This window comes from Ipomoea nil, unplaced genomic scaffold (genome assembly GCF_001879475.1).
Source record: "Ipomoea nil cultivar Tokyo-kokei standard unplaced genomic scaffold, Asagao_1.1 scaffold1074, whole genome shotgun sequence".
Lineage (NCBI taxonomy): Eukaryota > Viridiplantae > Streptophyta > Magnoliopsida > Solanales > Convolvulaceae > Ipomoea > Ipomoea nil.
In genome coordinates, this window is record NW_017617502.1 from 247,140 (window position 1) to 271,713 (window position 24,574).

General features: G+C 36.5%; 3 protein-coding genes across 4 annotated transcripts; 1 reads left to right on the plus strand and 2 right to left on the minus strand.

Annotated features, from left to right (window-relative positions):
• Positions 1–1,010: 1,010 nt before the first annotated feature.
• On the minus strand, positions 1,011–11,467 carry LOC109182752. 2 transcript variants are annotated; one of them, XM_019332929.1, is made up of 27 exons: positions 11,223–11,466; positions 10,861–11,071; positions 10,627–10,751; positions 10,171–10,293; positions 9,907–10,050; positions 9,104–9,771; positions 8,373–8,494; positions 7,888–7,979; positions 7,566–7,782; positions 7,357–7,417; positions 6,540–6,721; positions 6,360–6,430; positions 6,096–6,269; positions 5,926–5,997; positions 4,987–5,088; positions 4,803–4,892; positions 4,323–4,398; positions 4,139–4,235; positions 3,959–4,028; positions 3,670–3,849; positions 3,442–3,564; positions 3,265–3,348; positions 2,405–2,589; positions 2,175–2,313; positions 2,002–2,061; positions 1,787–1,891; positions 1,011–1,472 (listed from the first exon to the last, which is right to left on the minus strand). In XM_019332929.1, the coding sequence occupies exons 1-27, from the start codon at positions 11,307–11,309 to the stop codon at positions 1,359–1,361; spliced, it is 3,774 nt and encodes a 1,257-aa protein (XP_019188474.1). In that variant the 5' UTR covers positions 11,310–11,466; the 3' UTR covers positions 1,011–1,358. The 2 variants fall into 2 exon arrangements, with proteins under 2 accessions (XP_019188474.1, XP_019188475.1); XM_019332930.1 differs by having other exon boundaries at positions 1,359–1,472; positions 6,540–6,688; positions 11,223–11,467.
• Positions 11,468–18,181: 6,714 nt separating this feature from the next.
• Positions 18,182–22,352, minus strand: LOC109182579 (putative indole-3-acetic acid-amido synthetase GH3.9). Its single transcript, XM_019332730.1, has 4 exons — positions 21,968–22,352; positions 21,455–21,556; positions 19,504–20,345; positions 18,182–18,780 (listed from the first exon to the last, which is right to left on the minus strand). Exons 1-4 carry the CDS (start codon positions 22,297–22,299, stop codon positions 18,218–18,220), a joined length of 1,839 nt encoding a protein of 612 aa, XP_019188275.1. The 5' UTR covers positions 22,300–22,352; the 3' UTR covers positions 18,182–18,217.
• A 1,400-nt stretch (positions 22,353–23,752) lies between these two features.
• On the plus strand, positions 23,753–24,442 carry LOC109182592. Its single transcript, XM_019332743.1, has one exon. The coding sequence runs from the start codon at positions 23,753–23,755 to the stop codon at positions 24,440–24,442; it is 690 nt and encodes a 229-aa protein (XP_019188288.1).
• The last annotated feature ends 132 nt before the right edge of the window (positions 24,443–24,574 follow it).

Here is a 24,574-nt window from a genome sequence, read left to right on the forward strand (position 1 = left end):
AGAGATTCGTCACTCACTTATGTACGAAGTGGCACGTATTTATCTCCGATGTATCAACTTGACGAAAACCTAAAAATTCTTCTAAAATTAAAGATTTAAGTCAAAATTCAAATCTTATTCAAAAGAGTAAATACCCAAAATGGTCCCTCGACTATAGCTAAATTCACAAATTGGTCTTCAACTTTCAATTTTAACCAATTAAGTCTTTAACTTTGCAATTTTGACACGATTTGGTCCTCCATCTATTTAACCATTTGTTGACCGTGATCGACGATCTCCAGAAGAACCTTCAGCTCTCGTCGGAGCACGTGGAGGCCTCCAGGATGACATTGCACCGGTTCGGAAACACGTCATCTTCTTCGCTCTGGTACGAACTCAACTACATTGAATCCAAAGGGAGGATGAAGAAAGGCGACCGAATTTGGTAGATTGCTTTTGACAGTGGATTCGAATGTAATAGTGCGGTCTGGAAATGCAACCGGAACATTAAAAAACCAATGATGGACCATGAAATTACATATATATCCTCAAAAATCACAGTCAACAAACGGTCAAATAGACAGAGGACCAAATTGTGTTAAAATTACAAAGTTAAGGACTTAATTGGTTAAAATTGAAAGTCAATGACCAATTTGTAAATTTAACTATAGTCGAAGGACCATTTTGGGTATTTACTCTATTCAAAATAATATTAGAACTACTTTCAAAATATTATTTTTCACTTCCCAACCTCCTATTTAAAAGTTCAACTCCAAAAACATCTTATTTCTACTAAAAAAGTAATCAAATCAAAACTTCTGAGATATAAGTCAAATTTCTTATTTTATGAAAATTTGGAATCTTTAGTATGTAAAACTACTTTCATAAACCCTATAATAACTTATTCAAGAATCGTAAAACATTCATTATATACATCTATCATCAAACATCCCCATATCTTTTTAATAAAAATCAAAATAATGAAATAACCTAAAACTCAAAACTCAAAACTCAAAAAACAAAGCAAGTAATTTAGCAGAAAATTCAATAAAATGGTGCTTATTAGATTTCTTTGCAAGTGTATATACGTTACATCCACAATAGAATGAGATCTAGCAAAAAGCAAAAATGAAAGATTTGGGCAAAGATACTTTAGAGCGAGCAAGCTTGCTTGCTATGCATTCTGGGAAGTAAATTACCTATAGACAAACTATGATACACAATGAGGAACTGGAACTGAACCGAAAGAATTTCTGGAGCTAAAAGGGACCTGAAAATGGAGTTCCCACGCGCACAGGTCCCCGATGGGATGAACAATGAACTAATTTAATAAGCAGCAGCAGCCTATACATTTCTCGCACATCTCTCCCGCCCCCCCCCTACATGAAGTAGCTGAGAGCTTTTTTCTTCCTCGACCCGCCTTCTCCGTATAATTCATTCCACTGGAGAAGCTCGGTCATATTTGTCGACTCTGATGACACACTCGCACACACCTGCAGTACGTGACACCGACAATCATCAAAACTCTCTGCCTTACAAACTAACATAATAATTTAGCATATCCTCTCAAATTCACGCTATTATCTTTTCTTTTCTTTTCTTTTTTATAGTTCTACTGACTCTGTTACAATGGCTACTTTCTCAACCTACTGAAGCACAAAGAGTCAATATTGCCCCCCCTCCCCTGGGGCTCAAACCCATGACCTCCCATTTTGGGAGAGCCACTTCGTGCCATAGACCACAAGGTCATTGGCAAATTCACGCTATTATCTAATACCAAATGGGCATCTGTTTCAAACTAACATACCTGCTCATGTGCATATCTAAAATCATCCATGTTAAGAGGACGAATATCAGAGCTGTTATGCAATGCAGGTAATGGTCTGTTTTCCGAGATTGCCAAGGCTTTCTCCTGCACACGTGTAAAAAATTGCACAAAATGAAGAAAATTTTACAGCCAATTCTTTTCTTTAGGTGAATGTTAAAAACAATTTTGGAACTTAAGTATAACAGAATCCGAACCTTCTTCTCCTTCTCCAAAATTTCCCTTATGGGGCAATGTGCTGCAGTCACACACAGGTTCTGTAGAAGAAAAGTCACAAACGCAATACAGATATAGTCAAATATAATAAGCAAAGATCATTATTTATTTTTGCCTCCACTAAGCTCAAATGTGACAGTAAAAATGGCCAAACCTTCAAATCACTTCCCGAATACCCTTCAGTCATATTAGCAATTGCATCTAGATCAACATTAGGAGCTAACTCTTCCTTGGTCAATATTATTCTTAAAATCTTTTCTCTATTTGGAGCATCAGGCAAGTTAACCATCAACCTAGACAACATTTAGAGTGGAATTGAAATTAGTATACTCTTATACATTCATTGCATAAAACCAAAGGAAAAAGCATCCAACCCAACCCTACCTTCGAGGAAGCCTCCTAATAACTGCCTCATCAAGGTCAAAGGGTCTATTGGTTGCAGCAAGTACAAGCACTCGTTCCTTGTCCTTCGTGCGCAAACCATCCCAGTTCACCATGAATTCATTCTTCATTTTGCGCATAGCTTCATGCTCTCCAGGACTTTCCCGTCTCCCTAACATGCTGTCTACCTGAAGAAAAAAGTGGTCGTGGTCATGACCGGATTTTAGGGCGTGCAAGATGGGCAACAGCATAGGCTCAATTTTTAGAGGGCCAAATATTTATTTTTGACCTAGCTACATAAGAAATAAAAAGAATCTACTATTAATCCTAAAACTCATTAGTTTTTTCCCAAATCACTTCTCTCTCCTAATAATTAGGACCTAATTAATTAAGCATGGCAAAACCATTCTGTAACTAAAAAGAAGAGTCATATATTTTACGGTATTGGTTTTAAAGATTGCACTTATACTTTTGGTAAGACCTCATTTATTTATAAGAACGGGGCCACAAAATTTCAAAAACCGGCCCTGATTGTGGTAATACAAGGGGATAGGTAGGAGTAGGAACCATCAAATTAAGAACAAAGGGTGTGTTTGAATTAAACATTGGAATCAGAATGATGATGGGAATCAAATACTTGGTAATGGTAATGGGTTTAAGTAGGAGTCACTTTGTTTGGTAGTAAATAGGAAATGGAATCAAAATAAATAAATAACTATAAATAATTAATTAAAATAACAATAAATAAATATATAAAAATATATAATATAGATATATACACATACACATACACACATGTAAAGAACCTGGTGATGTCTATTACAATTTGAGAATTGACTAATTAAAGAGAACGGAATACCAACCTCATCGACAAAAACAACACTTGGAGCAATTTTACTAGCTAAAGTGAAGACTGCTTTGACATATTTCTCTCCTTCACCAAACCACTGTATGAATGAAACATAAGTAGAAGAAGAATTATTCAAATGCAAGGGCTAGGTTATTTTTCCATAAAAAGTAAAACCCAAAACTTAAATTACCTTTGATGTAATGCTTGACATTGATATGTTAATAAAGTTTGCACCAGCTTCAGTTGCAACTGCTTTTGCAAGCATAGTCTTACCAGTACCCGGAGGTCCAAAAAGCAATATCCCCTTGCAAGGCTGCAAGAATAAATTAGAGGAAATATAAATAACCTGAAAGATAGGTAAATTAAAAAATTAAAAAAAAAAAAATAAAAATAAAAAATAAAAAACAGATTGGTTTACCTTGGTCAGCTGTCCTTTACAAAACAACTCTGGTCTTTGAAGAGGCAACATGACCAATTCTTTCAAAGTATCCTTCACATTTTCCAGGGCCCCAATGTCGTCAAAAGTAACTCCAATATCACTGGGTGGAATAACATCGGCAAGTAGTTTCTTCTCAAATTCATTCTCAGTAACCACATCCTGAAACCTCAGAAATCATGTCAATTTCATGTAATGTACAATGGGAATGCCTTCAAATAACAATAAAAAATTTAGAAACATAAAAGAAAAAAGTTCAAGCAATCATCACCTTAAGAGATTTTTTCACACTCTTGGTTTCGTTTTGAACGCCTTGCAAGACACTAAGCCCATACCTAATGCTGAAATAAGCCAAAAGAAGTTTGGTGATTCATTAAAGAGAAAATATACACTCAAGTGCGTCTTCTGACACATGCTTAATGGCACTGAAGGAAGAGGAACACGGGATAACCTTTCACTGGAGATCGCCAGTTTGCCCTCTTTGGTAGAAGATTCAGAAGAATGCATAAAGTGATGACTCAAAGCCCAGCCAATAATTTTTTCCACACCTATCAAAGTTAAAATGAAAGTTTCAATTGAAGTCATAAAGTGCATATTAGCCAATCTCAGAATTCCACTTAGGATAGAATACTTACTTTCATTCGTCAATGCTTGATCTTTTATACATAATGTTTCAATGTCAGGACAATCAAGCTCAACTCGATTCAAGACCTAGAATTATAAGGACATATAAAAATATAGAGACTCCCAAAAGTCAGTTTATCGAAGATACACAAAAGATTAACAAACATGTCACTTTTTCTCAAACAGATTCTATAAGCAATTAAGATTATTAAAAATCACCATAAGTACTCTTCTTAAATGTTCTTACTTTGTGAAGTAATGACTTCATCAATATTCCAAATGAAATCTTAAAACTCAAAAATAAAAATAAAAGCACTCCAATTTGAATGCATAAAATTCAGAAAATGATCAACAAGAAGCCCCATCCACAAGGATTCTCAGGTTATAAAAAATGCGAGTTACCAAGCCTCTTTCTGGATGGCTATTGACATAACATGTGAATGTTAATTGAGATCATATTACCCTGAATTTATTCAGAAGTGAAGACTCACATTGCGAATGTTAACAGCATTTGATTGAGATTTCATAGTTTCAATGTCTCGATCCAACTGTTGCTTCCAGTCTGATAGTAGTGTTTCATCCTGCCACAGTGACCAGCAACATCAAATTATTCCATGATAAACTCACAGGAGTCACAGCAAAACCTTACAAGGTCAAACATGAAAAAAGGCTTACTTGAGGGATTTGTATCATCACTTTGTTTGGGAATAGGCGGGTGAGCTGCTTAATGGCCTTGGGTGTTTCTTTGCTTCTATCGTGCAATCTACCAAAATTATCCTGCAATAGAGGACAACACATTTCTATAACATTAATAATGGGGAAAACAGCAGGGTGGACTGGAGAATTTTGGTTCAATGTGATAAATATCCTACCCCTGCCACTTGACTACTACATACATGCGCATACACATACCACATGTCAGTATGAGAAAATTCACTTAATAGTGACTTTCTTATCACATATTTATCACCGAGTAAAAAAGGAGCATTAATATTTGATCAATTATCAATTTATCATGTACCATTACTAAAAAAAAAGAACAAACTTTGCCCCAATCTGCAAATCGAGATCAGTAATATCCATTCACATTGGCATCATAGTGGGAAATAATTATGAATTCTAAATTTCTATAGGATTTACTTTTGTTACAATTACTGGAGCTGCACTCTGGGCGCTGAACCCTGAATCTATTATTCAAAGACAAATGCTAATTGAAAACATCCCAAAGTCGTGAAAAAAAATATTAAGGCTTTGATAGGATAGAATAACATTCCAGTTGTGTCCCCAATAAAACAGATGTAAAGATTAAAAATAACAAGGCTCATTAGCTATCAATTGCTGAATACAACTCCTATTCCACTAGTAAGTAGTATTACCACCTTATCAAATGGGAATATTTACATTTCTTTTTCTCCATTTGTACCATTTTTAAGCCTAAATCTTTTATCATCATGTCTGAGAACAAACTCAAGAAGAGAGATTGCAAAATAAATCAGAGAAAAACTAACAAAAACACACAATCAATCATCAAACCAACCAAGGAAACACAATGAAATAATGAGGAAAGCAATTCATTATACGGATCATCCAATTAAATAAACCAAAAAGAATTACCGGGAAAGCAAGATCAAGTAATGCGGTCTGGTTGCTCCCAAACTTTGTAAACAGAAACCCACCAGGATGAGACTGGCAAATATATCAGTACTGTGAGGTGTTAGGTAAGAAACGAAAATTTTACCAAAAGAATAACAAATATTTTAAGATGCTTTAGCACCCATTCATACTTTCTCCTTGCGGTTGTCTGTCTGGGTATAGGATGCTATCACAACAACATTCTCTGGCAATTTTTCAAGCTTAAGCTTGAATGCTGAAAATGCCTCAGGATTTCCCACCATAGACTTCTCTATGTCTTTCACAAACAAAATTAAAGGACTACTTTTACATTCTTGGGAAACAACCTACAAACAGCACATTTTGTGTTAAAAACCTTCAAGGGATAAACAACTTTGTATACAACCAAGGTTACATGCGAAATAAATGGCACATACCTCAAAAAGTTCATTGATTGCAAGTTTGTCAAGATCATCAATACTGGAGTTATCTAAGCGCAGAAAGTCCGCTGTACAAGCAGAGTCAAATTCCACCAAGGAAATAAAGTCAATTACTCTAACAGACTAGAGCAACAAAATACAAAGAGGCATGGAGGATATCTAAAAGCAAAAACGTACCAGCACAGAAAAATCCATGATCCTCCTCACAGAGACCACCCAGATCATTGCCTTCAGGAATTGATCGATCAAATCTGACCCCTATCTTTGAAAACCCATTTTCTTCAAATGCTAGAAGCACTTTGCCTTTATATCCATATGCTGGACCCCTACAGCAACACATGAAGGAGCTAGGAATTTTTCTACATCTATTTTCTAATTATAAGGTAAAGTTCAACAACAGAAAAGTTGTGCATTTCTCATCAAGCAACAAAAATAAAATAGCCAGCCACAAGGCAATCAGGTAAATAAAACAAAATCAAGCACATTGTTTTACAACCAATGTCATTGGCATCAGCTATATATTAACTAAACTTACATACCTGTTTTTTAAAATACTTTTTGACAAGTGAAAAGCAATCAACACACATTGCTAACAAAGCCCCTCTCTGATTGAAAACTAATCAAAGTAATACTAGCAAGTAATAATCATGAATTGAATGCAATAGATGATCATGGTCCATGGATAACTAGCTGTTTTGTTATTCAATCACAAACATAGGTAGTGCCTTACGTAAAAGTTTTAAGATATTGCAAATGAAATATAGAGACTAAAATTTCAAACAAGGAAACCATGAACTCTTCTCTAAGATGTAGGACACTCAAGAAAATGCAGAGGAAGTACTTAAGCAGGAATAACTACAAATTTAGCACGTCATCAACATAATTTGCAGAATACAAAATACAAAGTATGTATAACAAGAAATGCTCTAAAGGGTGAAAAAGAAAATATTTCCCAAACATCTGCATAGATAAATCCTATCGGCTAAGCAGCTACCTTGCAGGAGTTTGCAGAGAAAACCCCGTTGGTAAAGGGCCAACATACTTCACACGATCACCTGACAAGATAATACATGTTGATCAAGATGAAAACAATGACAGCTTAAATTCTCCAGGAAATAAGTTCATGTAGCATAGAAAATATGAGCTTACATTTTAAATGTTGAAAACAATGATTTTATTAATAAAAAATAACAATTAGTGTACCAGTTTTGAATGTGTTCTTTGATGAGGCAGTAGAAGCCTCCTGCTTAGTCTGAGCATGAGAACTTATAGCAGAACCACCAGTTATATCTGCCTCTACACTTGAAGCTGGCTTTTTATTGAAGCGTAGTACAGCTGCCTGCGCGGCCCGTTTAGTAAACACACCTGTTCTCTCAGGCTTTGGGGCCTCTTTGACAGGATCAAGTTCTTTTGCTGATCCCTGCATAGTTTTTGGAAGTGTGAGGTAAAAAAAATTATAGAATGAAACAAAATGGAAAAGTTAAAGGGAATCGATTGAAAATAAAATCAAAACAAGAAATCTTACACCAGGCAATACAAGAGAATCAACTACTAGAAGCCTAGCACCAAAATACTTAGCAAGTGCCTTAGCCAACGTCTCCTGATAGATTTCTGAGCCTGTAAAATTTGAAAAGAGAGGGTCGTGGATCAGAACAGAAGATTACTAAATAATGAATTTTGGAAAAATGGAAATTTTAGTCCTTCAGTTATAAGGAAAATAGCTGATTCAGTCCTTAAGTTAACCACTTTTAGTCCTTCAGTTTTCCCCAAAGTGATACTTTTAGTCCTTGAGCCATGGATCATGGTTCTATGCTACAGTTCACAATGTGTTAAGTCTTTGAAGTGTGATAACTGATAATAGGGAAGTGCAATTTTGGTTAATGATCGGGAAGGACTAAAGTGGCTACAAAAATAACTAAAGGACTGAGAGAGATATTTCCATATAATTTAAGGACTAAAACTGCCATTTTTCCATGAATTTTCATTAGTAGAATAAAACAGAGGCACTACCTGCTGGACCTGATAACAAAATCCTTGGGCATACTGTGGGGAGTTCAGAGGCACACTTTACAAACTTATTGCACTTCAAATGTATGTAAGTTGAAGCAATCAGAACATTCTTTGTTATTTCACTGTCATAAACAATAATACATTTAATGAAGAACATGATTATAATTTATAAAAATAAAAAAATAAAAGAAACAACACTAATATGAGGAAATGGAAAAGTGATTGAAAGTAGTTATAACTAAAAACATCAGACAAGAAATATTTAGCCTAGTTTAAAAATCAAGGAATAAAGAAAAATAAAGTTCAATGAAAAACTGATCTAAGAAATCTACAATTTCCATACTCAAAATACAGAAACAAACAAAATAAAAAATAAAAAATAAAAAAGATTCTTTCTATCAGCCTATACATGTTAATGAACATATCGATAAACATTGATGGGGCACAAGAAAACTAATGATTCAAGAATAGTACAAAAACTAACATAAGCATCGAGTTTTTAGAGTTTGGATGTAATTTCATATGATAGGTCCAGGTTGTAATTTGATATGATAGGTCCGAGTTGTAAAAGGATTCTAATTAGTATTTTAAATACACAATTTGGGGTATAAATATCAATATAGTCCATAAATATTAATTCTACCATCTGAACTACAAAGAATAGCATAACAAAATACCCCCACCATATTAATGCATCATTCATGACATATTGTTGAGATTGATGTTTTCACCTCAAGTAATAAGGAAAATCCTCGAATGAGACTTCAATATTATTGGAATCAAGTATTGTTTGTTGCAGCCCATCTTTAAAAGCTTGACGCCTGGTTGACATTGAAATTAGAGGATCAAAATCCTTAAGAAGCTCTCTCCTTTGATCAATAATTCTGGATATGTTACCGCTCAGATCAAACTCAGGAGTAGATGATCCAGCAAGCATACGAATGAGTGGCCTCAGTTCCTGAGGTGCCCCAGTCACCTTCCCAATTTCTCCATCATAAGAATCTATTGCACCATTCTCAAGATTCAAGTTGTCATTGCCAGAATCAGGGGATATAGCACCTGACTTCTCATCAAGTGGTACATCATTATGATCAGAAACATCCTTCATGTCAGAGTCTAAATCATGTTTATCTGGCTCTCCACTAGCAACTGGTAGTGCTGGCATTTCAGGCCCTTGTTTTATATCATTGTCATTACAAACTGATGGAGGTAGAAGCAACAACTCTTTCTTAAGATTTGATAAAGAAGCTAAAGTAGATGCAACTGCTACAGTAGAGGGGTCCCCTGACCTCGCCTCAAAATTAACTCCTTTCACAGGTCCACTATGGGCTTCTAAGATGCTAACTGAAGGTGGCATGCTTGCAGCTGATATGTCTTCATTGGTAAACTTTTGAAAGATCTAAAATTAAGTTAAGAAATCTGCCTTTTTTTTAACCAAAAGGAAACAAGCAATCTGTTTTTACATCCAAAATGCATATAAAAATGTAAAAGAAACCAATGACATTATAATGACGTGAGTATTCATAAAGGATACATAAGCATGCTTGCCAGAAGAGCCAAAAATCACCTCATCACCTCCATTCAATGGCACAGTAGAATTCTTTGGATAAATCTTACCATTTACTTGTACACAACCTTTTTTCCCACTTATTTCAAGTAATGTGATGGAATTTCCTTTCTAAGAAAAACATTCAGTAAAGAACACAGCTAAAATCAATCTTGAACAGTAATTTGGGAATTCACAAATGTCTATGAAATGAAGAAAAACATACAAGTTAATAGACATGGACAAGATTACCTCTCTCTGGATGTGCTTCAGATTACATAAGGATTTACTAACAGATGGATCATCCACACACAAATCACATTGGCGGCCTTGTCCAACAGTAAAAGTAGATTGATCCAAGGGAACATGGGAATTCTGGAAAGTAACATCAAGAATGAAATTTCTTATTATATAGGAATATAAATTCAGTAAGCAAGATTCATCGAAGAGAGTAAATAAATTGTGGAAAGAAAGGTCATTAGATGCCTAGTCTGTACAAAGTTCCAGTCTTGAAAACAAAAAAGCAGACTCTTGAAAACAAAACTTCCATTACCAGTGCACTAGTAAGCATAGTGTACAACAACATCATATTTATTATAAGATACATCCCAGGTCTAGCAGAGTTCAAAAACCACATCTTTCCTCTTCTTGAAGCTTCTCACAATCTCACTACTAATCTGTTTAAAGGAAAAATTTAGTGAAACTTACTTGTGGATACTGAGAAAGCAGCTTTCCCCATGCGGTCCCAAGATTAGACTTTAGCTGCCGCTTTTTTCCCCTATTCAATGCAGACCCATTTGCCTTCACCTTATCCACATCAATAGCAGAATCACCTACACCCCAAAGCCAAAAAGTTAAGAAGCTCCCCAGGAATGAAAAAAAAAACAGAAAAGAAAAAATTTCAAAAAGCCAAAGCACATGCAGGGGAAAAACGATCCCCACCCAGAATCATTGGCGATACCAAAGGCTCACCACCAAGGGGAGCCTCAGGCAATTTCTCAGGAACCGGCGCCTCCGGCGACTTCAGAGCACTGGCACCATCCAGATCAGCTGATCGAATCTCTTGCTCCGCGGATTCCGGCCCTGATTCATTCACCGCACCCGGTGTCTTCTCTCCGAGCATGTCATCAGTGGATGACAACGACTCCGTCGCCTACAAAACCGTCGAGTTAAACCCAATTCCAAAGAATTCAATAAATCCATTTATGCGCATATATGATATATATTCAATACAAGCATACATATGTTCACACATATACATATATACATATATCTAAGACTTTAAGAGAAACCCAAACCCTAACCTTGGACCGCTTTCCATTGGGTAGAGGTGAAGACGGAGAAGGGAGGGGGCGTTTGGAGGAAGAGGAACTTCTTCTGGTCTCAACCATGTTCTTGAACCTCGATCTTATTCCTCAATCGATCCCAGAACTTGCTCCGAGGAACCAGAACACGAAAAACTCAATCGAAGAGGATTAAAATGAAAAGGAAAGGGTGGAAGATAACGGGGGATCAGTTATCAAGCCCAGCCTGACGGTGAATTATAATTGTAATAATTATAAACAAATGTACACATATATATATATGGGCCTTTGGTTCAAAGTCGGAATGGACCTTTTATTCAAAAATGGGAAGGGAATTTTTATTTTTATTCTTAGTTATCGCATGCCCATTGCGTGAATAGTTTAATGTTTAATGTGTATTTTTAAATTAGTGTTTAAAAAATTTATTAAATTATTATTTGGTATTCTAGCGAATATAGATTATCAAATTTTTTATAAAATAAAATATTTCAAGAATGCATAACTATGACATGTGACATAATTTTTCATAAATTTAACTGATGCAACATATACTATTAATAAAAATAAAATCTTCATTTTTAACTTCCCGTCCAACCACCTAATAATAAAAATAATAAGGTTATCGCTAAAATAGGAAAATTGGAAAAAGAATCAGTAATGGGAGAATATAAGGAAGATTATGTGAAAAAATGAAAAAAAATCGGTTATTAATAATTTATATGGAAAAGAATCCGTAATTCAAGAAGCACATCTATCTATACTATTAATAAGATTTAATTTCATTTTTTGTTCTAGATTTATAGGTGGCAGTCCACTCTTATTCCATTTTTATCAAAACATCTCATTTTGGTCCTAGTATTATTATGACATGACCAATTTTGGTCCTCTATCAACAAAATCGTTGAAATTTCATTAAATATAAGGAAATCTTGATCTTTTTAATACAAAGTGTGTTGACCCATTATATATTTTATGTTTATTTTTTGAAAAAAAATTCATAATTGAATAGCGAAATGTTGTTGTATTTAACGCACTTTCAATGATTTTTTTGATAGAGGACCAAAATTGATCATGTCACCATAATATTATAAGACCAAAAAGGAATGTTATGATAAAAAAAAAGTATTAAAAGTGGTTTGCCACCTATAAATCGAAGAACAAAAATGGAATTAACTCCTATTAATAAAATCAAAATCCTCCATTTTAGCTTTCCGCCCAAAACAGTCATATACTATTAAGGTTTGCGTAATATTGTAAAATAGTGTAATACAATTTATAATAGAATATATTATTTCATATGTTCCTATTCATCATACAATTCTACATTAAAATTCATATTCGTAATACAACATGAATATTATTCCGTCACTACTCCAATCTATAGTCTATAGTATTAATAAAAACAAAATCCTCCTTTGTAATTTCCCGTCCAAACACTTAATCTATATTATGAATAAAAACAAAATCCTCATTTTTAACTTCTCGCCCAAACACTTAATAATAATAATAATAATAATAAGGTTACCGCTAAAAATGGAAAAGAATCAGTAATTGGATAATATAAGAAAGATTATGCAAAAAAAAAAAAAAAAATGAAGAAGAATCTAAACTATTCATTAAAATAAAATCCCTCGTTTTAACTTATTGCCAAACACTTAATAATAAAATTAATAAGGTTACCGCTAAAATAGGAAAAAGGGAAAAGAATAAGTAATTGGAGAATATAAGAAAGATCATGCGAAAAAATGAAAAAGAATCGGGTTATTAATAATTTAGATGGAAAAAAAATCGGTAAATTCAAAAAACCCATATATCTATATCTATACTATTAATAAAAAATAAAATCATTAATTTTAACTACCCGCCCAAAATAGTCTTATACTATTAAGGTTTGCGTAATATTGTAAAAAATAGTGTAATACAATTATACATTAAAATTCTTATTCGTAATACAATAAGACAATATTATATCCCCATTCAACAATATTATTTCATCACTACTCCAATCTATACAATTAATAAAAACAAAATCCCTTTGGAAGAATGACCAGGGATCGAGTCTCACCAGCGGCAGTGTGGGAGCAACCTCTCAAAGTGAGGAAGTAAGTGAGGGGGGCTCCTTGTGCGCAGTGAACGCCGGTCTAGCCTCTGTGATTAATGTTCAGTTGGGGAAGTAAGTGAGGGGGGCTCCTTGTGCGCAGTGAACACCGGTCTAGCCTCTGTGATTAATGCTCAGTTGGGGCCCCTTAGGGGCGGCAGTGTGGGAGCAACCTCTCAAAGTGAGGGGGGCTCCTTGTGCCCAGTGAACACCGGTCTAGCCTCTGTGATTAATGTTCAGTTTGGGCCCCTTAGGGTTGGGGTTCAGCCTTTAGAAGAATAAAAACAAAATTCTCCTTTTTAACTTCCCAATAATAATGATGATGATGTTACCGCTAAAAAGGAAAATAGAAAAGAATCAGTAATTGGAGAATATAAGGAAGATTATGCCAATTGGCCCACTCAATACTGGTCGTCTTCTTGGCATTAGGCCCCAACCGACTCAACTAGCCTATTCACAACTTTCCTTGCGTGATGTCCGATTGGCTCTTACGCGTTTGCTTTTTTTAATTTTTTTTTTTCAACTATGTCATCTAAACGTCTATCATTTGGCCAACTCTTGGGCCAATGGTTGGATGTCATGCCTGGGCCCTGAGAGGCCCAGGTTAGCTCCTTGGGGCATCCACCTCAACGTGCAAGGGTACTAGTTTGTTGCCTCATTTCTTTTGGTGGTGGTATTGACCTTCGAGAGCAGGAAAACCCTCTCTCCTACCATCCAAGTTGCTCCCACAAGTCTTCAAATTAAATTGTTGATTTATTGATCCGACCATCTTGATATATTTTATTGCTTGGTGGAGAAAAAATGGATTTGTAATTTGGGTAGAGTTTAGGAACATGTACTTTTCGTAGCGGTCACACAACTAGCGCCAATGATAAATTTTAATGGACTGAATCCACCATAAAACTAGATTGATGTGAGAAGATAGGGATGGAAAAAGACTATATTACATTCACAGACTCAAAGTCCCTTAAAGCACAATAACTAGATTACAATAGTACAAGTAAAACAAAATAACAATTCAGGTCTAAGTAGTACAATCTTCAAGTTCAACCAAAGTGGGCTTTGACCAACGAGAAAGCCAATTGGAAAGTATCAGCCACTAAGACATACCACAAAGCTAGATCACAAAAACAACCCATTAAGACCAACACCAGAATAGGTAGAGATATTGGGTTAAAAAAATTAATGTCTGGAGATGACAAACCCCCCTACCTTATACTACTCCCAAAGGGCGAAGGGATAAGGCCACCTCGGGTGCCTCACCCCAACGAGCGATCGATAGCCGCTAGTGTTGCTCTATAGTGGCCTGCGCCTCGACCGGTCGTGCGGGGTCTGAGCCCCCTCCCACCGCTCACTTTTTCCTTCTTTCATGCACCTTTGCCCATTTTCTTGTATGCTAAACACATCTTAAGCTATTTGAGCTCTTTTCCATACCTTTGCGCCCTGGCATTCTATATTTATGCTTTACCTCACTTCGGTCCCCAAACTTTCGTCATTCCTCACTTTGCATCATATCTCTCCAGTCTTTGCGTCTTAACATAATAAACTCCCCGCTTGACCTTGTCACCTCATACTTCTAACTTCTTTACATTTTGACCTCAAAACTCTTGATCTACTTGACCTTTGACTCCAAACTTGATCTCTAGGGCTCCAATTACACTTTGCCCAATAAACCTTTGACCAAAAAGACAAACCTTCCCAATCACCTTGAGTCTTAACATTTTCCAAAGTAATTTAATATTTCATGAACCAAACATCCCTAAAGGTAGGATACTTGTATATGAACAACTAGCATGCTCTAAACTAATAAGAAAGAGACATTCGCACCCAAAGAGAGAGAGAGACATTAAATGGGCTGTTTCGGCCCATCTATGTATCTGAATGGATCAAACTTTGGATAAGGACATTGAAATTTGATCAATGGTCCACACAAATTATGTGGTATTTGTGTGGATCATATTTTGCATACTGTAAAATAATGTACATTTAGTAAAAAAATAATGTATATTCAGTACAAAAATAATGTACATTATATTCATGGAATGTACATTATTTTTATTCTGAGTGTACATTATATTGTATAATGTACATTCAGTACAAAAATAATGTAGATTTAGTATATTAAAATGTACTTTTTGTTATGGTCCACATAACATTGTGTGGACCATGGTCCACACAATAATTTGCCAAAGTTGATACGTTATCATAAATAAAATGGGCTTGTTTCCGCTTATCATCCGACGTACTCGGACATAGTAGGTACGTGACGAGTAGTTATGCTGTGCAACCGTGTGCACTATGCATGGTGCACACGGTTGCAAAAACGACGTCGTTTTGACGTTCAACTTAAAAAAAAAAAAATCAGTTTCGATTGTCGTTAACGGCGTTATGTTGTGCATAATTTGAACTATACATCCATAACTTCATAACTATACATTCAGAGTTACATAACTACACATCCATAACTTCGTAACTATACATTCAGAATGTGAAATTATAACTTCATAACTATATATTCAGAATTGCATGAATAACTACACATCCATAACTTCATAACTATACATCCAGAATTGCATAACTACACATCCATAACTTCATAACTTTACATTCATAATTTCACATTATAAAATTATGAACATATGTTTACGTAACTAACGACAATCGAAAAATAATTTTTTAAAAAGTAAAACGACGTCGTTTTTGCATCTGCATTGTGCACACGGATGCACAACATAATTTGCCGTACGTGACAATCCTTATACCATAGACCAGGATTCACAGTGTACTATGGATCCTTGATGCATGTGTACATATTTTATATTGTAAATTTTTGTGTTTTGTGTTATGAAATTTTGCATCTTAGAGTATGAATTTTGTAACTGAAACAAATGAGTAGTTGTGTCTTATTTTATGAATTTTTGTGTATTATATTATGAAATTATATGTCTATAAACACAAATTTTGTACCTAAATCAGATTTGAAAAATAAGTAAATATATAACATGTGTATGTGTCTTATATTGTGATCTTTTGTGTCTTGTATTATAAAACTCTATATCTTACGAGAATGAATTTTATACCTCGTCGTTTTAATCATGAGCGCACAATACTATACAGACCCTGGTCCATGATGTAAATTCCCAGTACGTGATCAATAATCCAATTAAGGTCTATCAAGCATCTCACCTTTTGTCTTTGGTTCATCCAACGCCTATAGAAGTGAATCAAGTGATTAGGTATAATCGTTATCCAATGCTTATTAGTTCAAGTAGCAAGATTGATCATTGATATAAATTTATTTTTAGTACACTGTCTCGCAATACAGTAAAAAATTAACATATAATATATTCAAAAATAATAAATATAATAAATATATTAAAAATGAATTTTTAGTATACTAAAAATAAACTTGCAATATACTAAAAATGAATAAATTGGGTGCTGGACTTGTCCATTGGCCCTTCCGGCCTTAAGATCAAATGCTTATTATTATATAAAAAATTATAACTAATAGCAAATGTGCAATTTTATTTCCTTATACCCGCCTAGCAGCTATAACCACATTTCGAAAAGCGAAATAATGCTGACTTAGCCCTTCATGCCTCTACCACCCAACAACAATAAACCTTTAATACACTAAAACAGAACATGCAGATACTAAAATTGAACGTGTAATACGATATAATTTATGCAAATTTTCATCTCTAAATTTAAAAAATAAGTTAATATGCAAAATTTATCGATAATTTGACACTTGACCTCTATGGTTTGGTTGATTCACAAATAAGGATCGAAGATATGAGTGGCAATAGTTATGCTGTGGAACCGTGTTCACCATGTGTATGATAAACACGGGATAGATTCATTTTCTATGCTGTGGATTACAACACAGAAATTATGGATCTCTATAATTTCTATACTGTAAATTCATAATTTCTATACCGTATTGTAGATTCATAATTTTTATACTGTAAATTCATAATTTCTACAGCATAGCAATTATGTATCTACCCAGGTGTTCACCATGCGCATGGTGAACACGTTTCCACAACATAATTTGCGTATGAGTGGAAGATAGATCGGCGTTGCATCTCGGAATAATTAACCTCCTTTTTGTTTTTGTTTGTTTATTTATTTGTTTGTTTTTTTTTTTTCAAAAAAAAAAAAAAGTCAAATAGGCCTCTGAAGTCTAAACTTTACTAAAAAAAGTCAATTACACTCTTAAACTTTCAAAAATTACAATTACACTCATAAACGTGTTATTTTGAAGCATTAAAGCATTGAAGCACAGAAATCAGTTGGTGACTTATAATTACAGGTTATCTAAGGTTCCGACGACCCTTGCACCATTTTCCGGCAACAATCACCGGTGACCGGAGATCAGACGGTCTCCGATCGCGTTTGGACAATGCGATTAAGTTGGTCGCCTCCTCCAAATGTGACCGGCGATTGTTGCCAGAAAATAGTGGAAGGGTCACCGGAACCCTAAGTAACTTGTAATTACAGGTTATCAATCGATTTCTACGCTTCATTACTTTAAATAACATATTTATAAATTTAATTACAACTTTTAAAAGTTTAAAGACTTAATTAATTTTTTGAGTAAAGTTTAGGGGCTATTTCACCCTTTCCGTCATTGTTTTTCTAAATTGTTACTCGGTAGTAATTTTAAGTTGCGATTCTTCTTGAAATAAGCAGTAATAGCATCATATTTTTATACTTTATTTTGCCCAACCACCATGCATAGCACCATCCATTTCATAATTTCTTCCAATAGTTAATGTTACATTTTTTTTCTTTCCAATGATAAAAAGGGAATTGAAGCTAGCTAGCTGCGGTTATTGATGAGTACAGTGATGAATAATCCACTGCACAGTGAATTGATTATTGAAACTAATTAAGGTTTCCAGGCAGGATCTCTGGGACTGAAATACCTGGCCCTTACATTGGACTCGAGGATTTTGAGGGCAGAAGAATTAGATTTGATGCACCTGGGAGTCTTGTACTGATTGATGGAGGAGCCTTCATTGATGAAGTTGCCCATCAGCAAATCAAAGGTTCCAGGCTTCACCACACGGATCTCCAGCGGGCCTATACACTTGTCGTGGCTTCTGCACCGCCGGTACACGTAGTCCAGTTGTTCTTCGATGGCGATGCAGCAGTCTTGAAGGACCTGTGCATCAATGGCGGCGGCGCCGGCGTGCATGATTTCCCAGTAGATGACGTAGTGACCCGGGACCGATGAGGTGTCTGCGTAACTGGTGTATTCAACTAGCAGCGCCTGGTGAGGCTCCAGAAGCTTCTTCGCCGCCGTGATGCTCCGGTGAAGGTCTTCATCGTTGGTTTTGTCGCTGTCGATGCTCAGCACCACGTTTCTCCGGCAGGTGAATTTGAACTGCGGGGCTTTGTTGTGGAACCCCGCCACTTGCAGCACATCTCCGATCCGGTACCGGTATAACCCTGTTCATTATATTGTTACACATTCAATACGTACGTCATATGTATATAATCCAACATATATGCCTCTCGATAAGAGTGTCATAAATATATATATATTGTTGGCCGGAGGTCGATAGGTAAAGTCTATCATTATGCCTCTCAAAAATGTGACTGTATAATGATATAAACCTGTTCCCTACCCCTTTAACTGTGATGTATAACTTTTGAGGTAATGATAAACGCTTGACTTAACAAGTGATATCAAAGACAGGTTACGGGTTTGTGTTAGGATCATCAAAGGCTATTTACCATTACGTCAAAAAGTCTTTTTGATGATGAGGCTCCATCTTCCAATCTTCGTCACAAGGAATGCTCAATTTTATTTCTTTATATACCTAAGCTTGGCTATAGCTCACAGAGAACAGAGAATGCACTATTTTATTCCCTTATATATCTGGACTTGGCTATAAGCGAACATGCAATGATTGCTGAACTTGGTCCTAGTTGGGGACGGGAAAAACTATGCAGTTAAGGAACTGCAATTACAAGAAAATGTTGTTGATATTGTTAGGGGGAGATTCTTTATTGAGACTCAAAATCATGACCTTCCACTCGAAAAAGTTACTTTATACCACTCACCATAAAATCTTTGGCTAGACCTTATGATATATTTAGTATCTTAACTAGTGATATCATTGTCAAGTTAGAATGGTAAAAATTGTGCAGTTAAGGAAACACGCTTACCGGAAAATGTAGTGACAACCAATTCATAGTAACACCCAAGCCTAACATGTACGAGGTCAACGAGCTTGCTCTGAGGAATTGACTCTTCCTCTTCTTCTTCTCCCTCTTTATTCAGATTCGACAAGAACGTCCCATTTTCCCCCAAGGGTATGAACTCAAAGTACCCCATATTAGGCAAGAGCGTGAAGGCAACATCCGCGGGATCGCTCAGCGGCTTCAAGTTAACTCCGAAGTAACACTCCGACGAAGCATACATGGTACAAATCAACGGCAACTTCCCGTCGCTATAATACCTGAGCGCCGGAACATACTGCGACATGGACCCCGTAATCACCGCCTCAATGTACTTAGCCTTGGGCCAAAGCCGGTACACAATCCCCTTCCACGACGCCGCCCTGCAAATCTCCTCAATCTCGTCCGCCAGCTCCGGGTCCGGCGCCAGAAGGATTTTGGACATGGCGGATCGGCACTCGGAGTCGGCGATCATACCGCTGAGCTGCCCGGTCCTAATGTCGAGGCATAGACTGGGCCAGTTGTGTTGGAGGAAGGAGATGGCGCGGAGGAAGGCGGAGGCGAAGACGGCGCCGAGGCGGAGGACTTGGCGGCGGTAGACGAGGCCGGCGAGGAGCTGGCAATACATGCTTTGGTTGGTGTCGGAGCAGAGAATGGATTGGTCGGGGCTGGTCATGTCGTTGTACGGATCGAAGGATCGGCACTTGAAATGCTTGCTTTTGTAGTAGCTTGTTAGCACCGTCCGGGCCGGTAAACCGCACGGAGTCGACATTTCGGCTTTCACGAAATAAAGATACATCGCCTTTCCCTCGTCCATCCCGGGAATATACCTGAAACGTCATATATTATATTAGACATACATTTCACCTTTAATTTTATAAGATTTGACCCAAATGCATTCCAATTAGATTCTAATTAATGAGTTTTAATTTCTACATATATTCATAATTCTTACTCTATCTATCACTTTTATTTCATGATGTATCAAACACTGCACGGATAGACTATTTTTCTTATGTTGGTCCTAATAATAAAATAGAGCAATATAATACTAGACTAGATACTGTCGAATTTTTCCTTCCAATTCATTCCTCACGATATGACCGGCAAGATCTAATTGGCAATTAAATGATATTTTTAATTAATGTTGGGTTATCAATGAATGAAAGTCATATCAAAAGGTAAAATCATGGAGAAGAAATTTAGAAGGGGAATAAAGCATTTTTCATAAAAATATCTACATAAGAGCACTCCATCAATGATATTTTTTTTTTTTTTTTTTTTTTTTGCATTGTTGGCCAGAGAGGAAAGAGAAATGAGGAAAAGACACATTTTTTGGTGGGTATTGGGAAAATTTTAAAAACAAAAATTGCCCATGTTGTGTCTTTTGCGCATCAGCTATGTCTAGTAGGCGTGTGAATGTCTAGTAGGCGTGTGAAGTGCACACGCCAATTGCGCACATAAATTGAGCTGTTTTTTGTTGGATAGCAAATCCTATTTTTCCTCTGCTAATTAATTAGCTTTAAAAGTTGAGCAAAGAAACTTCACTCTTGGAGATGCTCTAAATTAAAGATTTTAAACGTGAAAGCAAAAATTATTAGGAATGTAGAATGTGAGCCTATATAATATTTTTTAGTCCTAAATATACCTTTTTCCTGTCCCAAAATCACATGCATGTTTACAAAATATATAGATGATATATGGATAGAATGTATATATGGTTGTGGATGGAATTAATAATCAGACCGCAATTACTAAAAGGAATTGAAAGGAATGCAATGTCATGTCACAAAATGTGTCCACTCATGCACGAATTGGTCTATGTGGGTTCATTGTCAATGAAACTAACTTTTTCATGCATGAAATATATATATAATGCTAAACAAAACCAAAACATATATAGTATAATAATAATAAAAAAAAAAGATGGCGATTTAACTGGTCCATAATCGGCATAATGAGATTGTAAAGAAACGTCCGCCGATCAAGATCCTCAGCGATTGACGGCATCAGCTTTGGCTCTCCCCCTGAAGTTCCTGAGCTGTTCACGTTATCAAAAAGGACACATCAGAACGAGACCATGAAAGAAAGTGTTGCGTGGAAGCCCGTAAAGATCAAGTCTAATGGTGTCTGAAAGATTTTTGGGCCATAAAAGGCTTAAAGGGTCAAGCCCAATACCTTAAAAATGTGTGGGTGTTGAGCATATAGCCATTAACGTGCAATTCAATTAAAAGCTTAACACACCTCCTCACGTGTGCGATGGGTTCCAAGCAACATGTGGATGGTAGATACCAAATTGAAGCATGTGCTTTATCTCAACTAAAAGTTTAAGCTGATAGTTGGATTGCACGTTAATGACTATATGCTCAATACAGTATAAGAAAATAAAGTTATGTCATTGCTACTGGCTACAGTTTTTGACATAAGTGGAGAAAGCAAGAATGAATTGAACCTGCAGAGCATCTCAGTTATGGGTTGACCGGTGATGGGGCTGAAGTGGTCACCGTTGGCAATTCTGAGAATGTAAGGCCTGATATCCTCGTACGCGATCACAGGCACACAACGTTTGAAATCCGAAACCAAATCTTCTTCTACTGATGAAGAAGAGGAATTATTCTTGTTTTTCAAGTTGTACTTGTTCAAATACTCACACCCGCCATTCATCTCCATTATTCTTTTCAGAATTTCTTCTTGAACCTCTCCGGCGTTCGACGTTAGCCTTTCAATCTCTTTCAACGCCTTCTCACCCTTGTATTCCAACTTCTTCCCGTCCATCATAATCATATATCTGATAAAAAATACAGGGAATAATAAAAAAGCAAAATGAAGATCGAGAGAACAAGGAAGACGAAGGAGAATAGAGAGGGTAGAGCTGAGAGAGAATTGAGAGAAAAGAAATATCAATAGATATATATATAATGGTTTGAGGTTTACCTAATGGATACACTATTTAGGATTAGTAGGTTTCTCTTATCACAAGGTTTAATCAAATCTCCGACAGACCATTTAGGAGGATGTAAATCATGATAATTCGATCAGTTGTTCTCTCATCACAAGGTTTAATCAAATGTGCAACAGAACATTTAGGAGGATGTAAATCATGATAACTCGATCAGCTGAAAACATAAACTAAACTTTTGCTTACTGCGCATAAAGATCTCCTCATCATCACTTTGAGAGGTGAGACTCGATCCCAAGTCATTGTTCTTGATCAAACTTCATTTATGTGACCAATTAAGGTGCCTATGCGAACATTTCAGTTCCAAATTTGAAAGCTGGGTTGGCTTTGCAAGTAGTTACGCTAGAGTTTGAAATTTTGTTACAATTCACCATCACGATACCCTTTTAAAGTAGGATCACAATCAAGAGCAAAACATATAGGAAACGAAATTCTTCATATAGTGCGATTATAATATTGGTATATGGAAGTCGCTTTCCGTTTGGATGTGCAGTCTGTTTCCGCAACGTGCTAGGCTACACCCATGCAAGTACAAAAATGAGCCATATTACATAACTGTATATAACTCCTAATAATAATTTAATTACTTTTAGCCGAGTTAGATAATCTTTATATTTTAATTAAATTATATCCGAGTTACATAGCTCTTCAAATGTATTAAATATGACATAATTTTAAAAGATATTTTGTTGAAAAATAACAGTTGTTATTATAGACTTAAGGTATTGATTTTATAAAAATGTAGTTAATAGATTATACACATGTAATTAACATATTATATACTAGTAGTTTAAATATTAAGACTAGTTTGCACATCAACGCGACCCAATGACGTAAAATGAGAGAATACCATTGGCTAACCGTAACCACACCAACTATCACCCTTCACTTTATTAAATGATATCATATTGGGTCATGATTGTTAGCATATTATTATTTCATCTTATTATCTTTGTATATTATATAGTTTATATTATGTGGTAGACATATTAGATTGTTAGACCTGTTCTATTAGTCAGGGTTTGTTAGAGTCCTTGTAGTGATATACTTTGTATTCTCTACTGATTCAGTTATCGAATGAAAGCTATTCTCTAATCTGGTATCAGCCAGGATATCGGTCTTTCATCTACCTCCATCGTAAAATTACCCCATCTTTCCCGTAAAACTCATCGTACCATCAGAATGTCTACCAACTCATCCGAACGTACGGTTTCCGCTGCCGGCTCACCATCTCCGGCCCGCGGTCCTTTTCTCGCCGGCGCTCACCATTACGTGACGATGAAACTCACGTCACGTAATTTCTTGTTTTGGCGCGCACAGCTGATTCCCTTTCTCCGGGGTCAGGAACTGCTGTGTTTTGTAGATGGGTCTCTTCCGTGTCCACCGAAGACCGTCACAGCTGCTCCACCGTCTGAGGGCTCGTCGGCAGGCACTACCACGACGAGCATCGTCCCCAATCCGGAATACCGTGCGTGGGTGAAACAGGATCAATCGATCCTGTCTCTCCTAATTTCATCCATGTCGGATGAAGTGTTATATCTTGCGCTTGGCCGAACCACATCTGTGGCAATCTGGGAGTCCATCACGTCCGCCCTTGGGTCTTCAAGCCAAGCTCGTTGCCTTAATCTCCTCGGGCAATTCCAGATGCTCCACCAAGGCAACTCCACGACTGCCGACTACCTAGGCCGAGCAGGGGTCCTTGTCGAAGCTCTAACCCAGGCCGGTCGACCGCTCTCTTTAATGGAGCAAAATCTATATCTGCTCCGCGGACTTCGACCGGAACTAAAAGCTATGGCGGCGTCCTTCACCTCCGGTAATGCAGTGCCGCTATCGCACCTCTCGAACTATCTTCAGGCGCACGAATTCATCCTGGTGGATGACTACCCCATTGGCGACTCCACTGTTTCGCACTCGGCTTTCTTTGCAGGACCCGACCGTGGCTCATCCAATGGTGGCTGGCAGTCGTAGCAGTCCGGTCGTGGTGTTGGTGGACGTCGCGGCGGGCAGAATCGGGGCGGTGGTCGCGGCGGCCGCGGAGGTCCGCGGTGTCAAATATGTCGGAGGTACTGCTATAAGAGGTATCACCCGCAACCCCCACCC